Below are 8,336 nucleotides of genomic sequence, written 5' to 3' on the forward strand. Positions count from 1 at the left end.
TATCAGTTAGTACATATCCCAGGAGAGAAGACACCAGGACAGACCTTTCTGAGATGGACATTCACGACAAACCAGAAGACCCCGAAGAATCGTTCGACATTCGTTCAAAAGACGACAAGGTAAGCTAGCTTCTGTGTGGACTTCACTGACTGGTGGTCAAACACCAGTGTTATTTATTGTCAATATCCTGTCAGTGTGTGGGTTGGTATCAGTCTTACAGACGGCTGGGTATTGTTTCATCTTAAAGATACTTTACTTGACACATTTCTTGCCTTAAATTAGTAGCTCTAACATGATTCTGTGCAAAATATAATGTAATAATATCCATAATATATATAAATTTAAAATAATCAGCCAACCTTCTTTGGTCATGCAGTAATGTTCTCAGCATGTATCACAGTAATCCTTTTCTTTGTCTCAGCACTCAGATGAGCAAGTCATAGCAACATTGCACAGATGCTACAAACCAATATTATAATTATTAATTATTAATAATATATAATTATTATAATCTATTTATTCGTTAATTTTAGCCTACATTCATTTTACCTTATTTATTCAATCATTATTGTTATTTCTAATTTTTTTAAGTCCTAGGAACATTTGAGTCCATTCATCATGTTCATCTTTCTGTGAGACGTTTGTTAAATGTCTCTGTCTCTTTTAATGCAAACCAAATCTGCCTGTGTGTACAAATAAATAACCTGAGCCTGAACCTCATTTTCTCCTTTCAGATTTTAGATATAATTGAGTACCAGACCATCACCATGACTGAAGAATCGACCCAGGACCAGACCGAGTATTCTGCGCCATTGGTGCAGACGCCCCATACTCTGCGTATTGATCTGCCGTGTGCTGATCCAGAGGATGTCCATTTTACCATCCTGAAGTTTTTAGTACAGATACCACAATTGTAAGTACTGCAGCTTAGTATACAGTATTTACAAGCATTCTTATGAGGACATATCAAGTCATGACTGGGGCTGGGCAATATGGCTTTTAATTAGGGGCGCCAGAAATCAGAGGCAGTCCCCAAGACTGTGTCTGTTCTGACGTCTTCAAAATCAAATTTGCACGTCTACTAAAATAACAACTGGCCACCTTTTCTGGAATCAAATTCAAGCACTTTTCAAACATTTTCAAGGTGCACGTTCAATCTTTTCCAGCACCTTATAGCTGGTAAAAAACAAAATGATTGTTTCACATTAAAACACATGTTATTGTGCTATTATGAACCATTTTTTGTGATAGAAAGTTTATTGTTTAATGTGTTTAATGTGTCACCTGCCTGTAAGTAGACTTAGCTGAAAATGCTAACGATTGATAAATTGATGAATCATTAATAATTAATAAGGGACAAAACATGTTTTTTTCCTGTTTTTTTTTTTTCTTATTTTAAATTTAATCTTAAGTTTATTTATCCACTGGATTACTGAATTACTGTCATTTCTAGACTATTGATTAATTATCATTTAATACATGTTTAATTGCTTAAATTCTTATTTGGCAATTAATCAAATAATGATCATTAACTTACTGTGCAGTCTGACTCAGCAAATATCTGACATTTTTTTCTTTATCTAAAAAGTTAATTAACAAATTCCATCAGGCTGTGATTTATTATGAAGGTAACGTGATTGCAATTTCAAGCAGTTTCAAGCACAAAGTCCAATTGCTTTTCAAACCTTGAAAACATTAAAATTAAAGTGTTTCAAGGATATTGATATAATATTAATATATTGCCCAGCTCTAATCATGATCTTGTGGTTTTTACAAAAGCGACTGTGGCAGCTGCTGATGTGTGTGACAAAACTCTACTGTGTTTGTAAGTTGTGTTAAGATGGAAATTAACTTTTGTGTTTTTGTGTTTTCTTACAGGGAATGGGAGATCATGAAATTCGGCTCCATGAGGTGCACGACGATGAGCGAGGCAGCCAATTATTGCATGGATCTCATCCAGACTTTTGCGCAAGACATCGTGGATATCGTGCTACCGCAGGTCTACAAGTACACGAGAACCCACGGCATCGTTTCCCCCCCCGTCCTTGTTCTAACTGAAGACCAAATCCAGGACTACCTGGGGGACTCGCTTCAACAGGCACTGTGTAAATCCCTGAAGACAGAAGGACAGAAAATTGAGGTCACCAAGATGTTCTCCCAGTTGCTTTTGAAGAACGTTACGAAGGCGGTCAACGCAGTCTTGGCTTTAGTCACTCAGACTCCCATTGACGAGTCCAAAATCCCAATGGTTTTTGTTAGCAGCCGCGTGACTCCCATGACAGACCTTAAATATATGGTTCATCAGATAGCTTGCCTACTTACCAGAGTTGAAAGAGAGAACAGAGAATTTGAAAACCCCGTTTCCCTTTTTGATACCAAAAGTCACCTAATAAAATTGCTGACGGCTTACCTCCTTCGCGCGATAACAAAATTAAAAAGCAGACCTCTAACGTTACATGACGTGAGCTCTAGAAACCGTAGAGATATTTGTATTACAGTTGGCACAAATACCAGCATTTTGACCGAGGAAGACAGTGAATCAGATGGACATTACTCCCCCCTGTCTTCCTGTAGTGGTCTGGATGCCTTACCAGGTGTTGTGCCTGACAGCACCGACGCTTCGTCACATGATGAATGGTGTCCACTCAGTTCAGTTGCCGTAACAGAAGACTATTCTTGTCACTTAAAGCCACAGGACGTCAAAATTATCGAGGTAGTAGCTAAAACACTGGTAGACAAATTCTTGCAGGAAGACCCAGAGAGGTTAGAGCAGATAGTCAGTGGTGGACCGGAGCTAGTTGACAACTTTAAATTAGCAGATTTCACATACATGATCTACACTATTTTCATGGGTAAATGTTTTTGCCATTGTCCGATTTTGCTAACCAGAACACGCATTTGTGAAACCGTGATGCATAAAAAGCCGATGAGAGGGCGCGCTAACACAGGCATTGTGGCTGGCGCCCTTTACTTGAAGATAGAGGAGGTTCTTAATCGTTGCGTTATTCAGGTTCTTCTCTGGTCGTTACTGTGCGCAGACATGTCTCCAAACAAACAGAAAGGACATCTTGGCCATACGTGTACACATGGACACATAGAAGCAGGAGACTTAAGTCCTGTTTACACTGATTTCGATGTCCCCTATGATGTAATAACAGAGCCTGTGCGTCCATTTGACTATTGGCACATACCCCTGGCTATGCTGATTTGGGAGATGTTTTATATTATCGGTATTCATGATGGTTACTTGATTCTTTTGCTGGAAGACAAACTGTTGGAGGGCTTTGAAGCACTGAAGCTGGACAAAAATTTAAGTGTCTTCCTGAAGGATAAAAATTACAAAGACTTTAGTCGGATTATCGTTGACAACCTCGTGTTGGAGTTTGGTTCTAAAGAAGAGTTAGTGATCATGGCGATATCAGTGGATAAAAGACTGATTGCGGCTTTGTTGGGAGAGCTAATGAAACAGCTGCTCCCTCCTGCCAAGAAAACAAGCTGCGGTGCCTTCAAGAAATTTAAAAGACTGTTTTGCAGAAAAACTTCCTCCGTCATCTCTCTAACCAGTGACTTGGACATCAGCCAGTCTGAGGGTAAGTACCTTCTCAAGAGACATACCTTTTTTTTTGTACTTTTCTCTTCCTGTAATAACAAAATGTAATGAGTCCAGACAAATCAATCGCAACATTGTTATTTATTTAGAATATTTTATTGTCTATTAAGAGCGTTTTACACGCTGCACAAAACACCGTCTCTCTCCCATCTCAGACCTGAAGCCTGTCAGTCCGTCCCCAGGGCAACACTGTCATTCATGTTGCTGTTGTTACCACCACTGTGTTTCGCTTAGTTTCACTCAGTTGGTAACATGGTTATAATATTTGATCCCATAGCTGTTGAGCAAAGATAACTTAATGTTGCTGTGTTTGACATAACTTCAAACTACACCAAATATTTAAAAAAGATTTTTCCTAAGGCGTGTATTAGTTTCTGGCTCTGGGAAAGTGGAAAAATAATAAAATTCCTCAAAACTGTATCACTGAAAAATGTCTTTAACCAAATTACAGTCACATTTAGGTTATTCTGTGTGATCTTCTTTTGATGACTAATGTAATAACTAACATTTTTCCATTTTCACTGAGCCTCCCCTGAAACTGTCTGGACTTTAAAAACCTTTGGTTTATTGCTACACAACACGCACTGATGTGACATGTATCTCATATCAGCTTTCCATTTCTTAAGTTTATGTGTTATTGCAGTTATGTAGAGTCACTCTGACTATAGTGAAGATTTACCGGCTCCAGAATCAATTCATATTAATTTTGTTTATGTTTTTTTTTTTTTCCCACAGACACGTGGTCAGAAGGACTTACGACAGACCAAGCAGAGCGACGCCAGGCTCCACTCATGACGCGGATCACTGCCTCCACCAGGAACATGTTCTCCCGCTCAAAGAAGATGTTTTCTGCTATTGGCAGAGCTGTGAGCAAACCGTTCTTCGCTTGCATCAGTCCAGAGACCGACTGAAGCATCATATGGAGACTTTCGTCCATTTCGGCCCCTTCTCATTCCCTTTAGCGACTACATGAGACACACCAGACTTTGGACATAGTAAAAAAGTACTTAACATTACGTGCATCAAGTGACTTCCGACATGTAACTTTTGTGTTGCCCTGCTTCACTTCAGTCACGTTGGAATTTTTCAAACTTTTATTATGACAAACTGACAAACAAAAACGAGACAATGACTGGACTAGGTAAACTACAGTTAATAAATGACTGTGGTTTGCTTTCTTTTCTTTTTGGGCAGCACGGTGGCGTAGTGATCAGCGCTTTCGCCTCAAGAAAGCCCCGAGTTTGGACGCCAGTTCAGACACGGCCTTTCTAGCTGGAGTTTGCATGTTCTCCCCGTGCTTGCGTGGGTTTCCTCCGGGTGCTCCGGTTTCCTCCCACAATAAAAAAAAAACATGTATGTCAGGTCAGTAATGTACTTTGAATCATTCAATAATTTAAAAGGTAACTTTGATGTTTCTCGATTTAGACCAGATTTTCCGCGGCAGCCAGCAGAAATGAAACTAAGCTACAACACTTGCCAACCTTGAGACCTTGGTGATTTATGTAGAATGAAAATTTAAAAAAAATTCACTAAAACACTAAATTGAGAGAGGGCGATGTAAGTCAGGAGTCTCATGGGTAAATTGGGAAGGTTAGCAAGTAGGCATTATCACTTTGAGAGGCGTCACGATTCTCCAAATTCACAATTTGAAAGGATCGCTACAGTTAGAGACCCGTTTTCAAAGAACAAGACATATGGAGCTATATTAGGGCCAAAAGTTTTGTACTTGAAAAAATAAAATGCGCAGTGTCTGCTCGCAATGATGGCGTCCAGCTCTGCAGGCCCACAGGTGAGAAATGTTCAAAATGAGAGGTCGCTTTGTGACAACATGCAATGTGCTGAAAAAACCTGCAGCAGCTTGCCTGTAGCATGGATCAACATGCTGCAGGTTTTTTCAGCACATTTGGATAAACTTACCACGTATTAAAGAATATAACACTTATATAAAGTAACATATTAGCAGCTTTAGCCTCACAGAGGAAATTAAAACAGATTTAGCTGTGCAGGATATTCATGCATGCCGTTCAAATGGAAGTTTGTCACTAACATCAGTTTTTTCAGTGCCAATCGCCTGGTGTAGCCTACAAAAAGAGTTGCGTTGAACTGTTTTAGTTCCTACGTTCCCTGAAGGCAACGTGATAGGGGAAGCTCCCTAGCCTTTTTGTTAAGCTGTCTGTCATGATTCCACACCCCTCTCAGTTGATACCACGCCCCCCACGCGAAATCCGGGCCAAAAGTCTGAAACTGAAAAGACAAGATCTGAAACTGAAAAAAAAAAAAAAAAATTGAAACTGTAAAAAATAAGATTAGAATCTGAAAAGATAAAACATGCAACTGAAAAAAAATAAAATCTCACATATCAAAATATATGAAAGTGAAAAATGAAAATAGATAATTTATTCAAAAGAATTACCAGAGTGGGCGGCACGGTGGTGCAGTGGTTAGCACTGCTGCCTCACAGTAAGAAGGTCGTGAGTTTGATCCTCCAGCTCCCTGGCTGGGTCAGGGTCTTTCTGTGTGGAGTTTGAATGTTCTCCCTGTGTCTGCGTGGGTTCTCTCCGGGTGCTCCGGCTTCCTCCCACAGTCCAAACACATGCATGCTAGGTTAATTGGTGACTCTAAATTGCCTGTAGGTGTGAATGTGAGTGTGAGTGGTTGTCTGTCTGTGTGTCAGTCCTGTGATGAACTGGCAACTTGTCCAGGGTGAACCCCGCCTCTCACCCAATGTCAGCTGGGATAGACTCCAGCAGCCCGCGACCCTTACGGAATAAGCGCTTACAGAAAATGAATGAATTACCAGAGTGAATCATAATTATATTTAACCTGAAAAAAATGTTGTGCACTTATTTTTATTTTGAATACACTGATGTATTTTTCAAAATTCAACATCAAAACTTGAATTTTCAGTTTCAAATTTTATTTTTTCAAGTACAAAACTTTTGGCCTTAATATAGTTTTGTTTAACAAGAAACAGACGTTTTGCTTTCGCCCTTTGCAAAACTGCGGTTTCATTTTTATTTTTGTCTTTATCCATTTAACTGTCATCTTCATTAACTGGACAAAAACAAAACTTCCACGATGGCCATCACGCTCAAAATTAATCTCTGCTGGGTCAATTCTCTAATCAAAGTTACCCTTTAAATTAAATTAATTGGCTCATTTTGATTTGGCTGTTCAATTCATTATACAATCTGTTTAAATAAATAAAAAAAATTTGATTGGCATTTATGTGTTTCTTGTGTTTCTTTTATTTTACTTTGTGTGACGTATATGATGGTGTTGGACTGACGTTGCAGCTGCACTGATGTGTCTGGTGCATCTTTCTGCTGTAGATGTTTAAGATTTAGCAAATTTGAACTACTTTATATAATGTTGGGTAGTTTAATCTACAGCAAAGTCAATAAGATTATCATGTTAGAGGTCAGAGCCGGACCAAGGCAGAAGCAAACTTGGCGCTTGCATGGGGCCACCAGAGGACACCTAAGAGAGCTTGAAATTCTTTTAGTGTGTGTGTGTGATATACTGTCAGTGGTAACCATACAAAAACACAACATTCAGGGTTCTCACAGGTGCTGGAAATCCTTGAAAATGCTTGACTTTTGGATAAAATGCTTGAAACTGCTTGAAATTGTAATTGCATTACTTTGACAATAACAATCTTGTCACTTGAAAAATAGGAAAGTCTTTCCTGTAACAATTATCTTCATTGTTAATTAATCTGTCATTTTTTTAATCCATTAATTGATTAGTTTTATGGTCCATAAAATCTCAGAAAATGGTGAAAATTGATCAAAGACGTCCTCACATGTCTTGTTTTGTCCACGACCCAAAGATATTCAGTTTAATTCAGTTAGAGAGGAGTAAAGAAACTAGACAATATTCACATTGAAGAGGTTGGAATCAGATTGTTTTCTTAAAAGAAAAAAAATATTCAAACTGACTAATTAATTTAAGTTTTTGATTGCTAACCAATTAATTGTTGCAGCTCTAATGATGCCAAGTCTACTTACACATTTTGAAACATGAAACTTTGTTGTGTTAGAAACCCAAAATACTTGTATCATTTTTGATACACTGAGTAAATTCACTGAAGTGAAAGTGAATCATGCTTAAAATCTTAATATTTGCCACCAAAATAGTGACAAATCAGGTTCACAGCTCACTGTGACCAATTTTTTAAATACTTTTACTCAAAGATGTATCTAAAGAAGTAAATTATCTCAACTAAAGATTATCAGCAAAACTTTTTAAAGTTTATTTCAAAGCTCAAGAGTTTCACTTGGAGTCAAAACTCAAAATCTATTACAGTATTTTGCCTTGAAAAGTACTTTTTGTCTTCTAAATCAATTCTTTAGTCCTTTAACTGTTATACATTTGTGGCCTGTACACCAAAAAATATTTTGTCAGGTAGATTTTTACAGTGTCTTCTTGAGTCTCCATAAGCTAGCTATGGATGACAAATCAAAAAAAGGGAAAGTCCTCGGAGAAATGAGAAAAATTTCATTGTTGTGGCTCCAGACTTTCTGGCCAAATATGCCTCTTTTGATCATAAAGGTTGCAGACCTCTGGCCTGTTTTTTATGAAATTCATTTAGTAACTGGTATACATCTCAGGTGTTGTCCCTGATTAATATGTGGAAAGCAGTTCAAACTGCTGCACTTGTATCCTTCTCGGTTTGTATAAAGTGTTTTGCACCAAATCTTGTGTGCTAACGCTCTATAACAGG

At 38.2% G+C, this 8,336-nt stretch overlaps 1 protein-coding gene across 1 annotated transcript; it reads left to right on the forward strand.

Annotated features, from left to right (window-relative positions):
• The first annotated feature begins 767 nt into the window (after positions 1-767).
• Positions 768-4,672, forward strand: LOC146313884 (uncharacterized). The gene is made up of 3 exons (XM_084738196.1): positions 768-913; positions 1,879-3,590; positions 4,319-4,672. Exons 1-3 carry the CDS (start codon positions 768-770, stop codon positions 4,519-4,521), a joined length of 2,061 nt encoding a protein of 686 aa, XP_084594322.1. The 3' UTR covers positions 4,522-4,672.
• Positions 4,673-8,336: the final 3,664 nt, after the last annotated feature.

The sequence above is a fragment of the Lutjanus erythropterus genome, chromosome 15, assembly GCF_056507025.1.
Source record: "Lutjanus erythropterus isolate fLutEry1 chromosome 15, fLutEry1.hap2, whole genome shotgun sequence".
NCBI lineage: Eukaryota > Metazoa > Chordata > Actinopteri > Lutjaniformes > Lutjanidae > Lutjanus > Lutjanus erythropterus.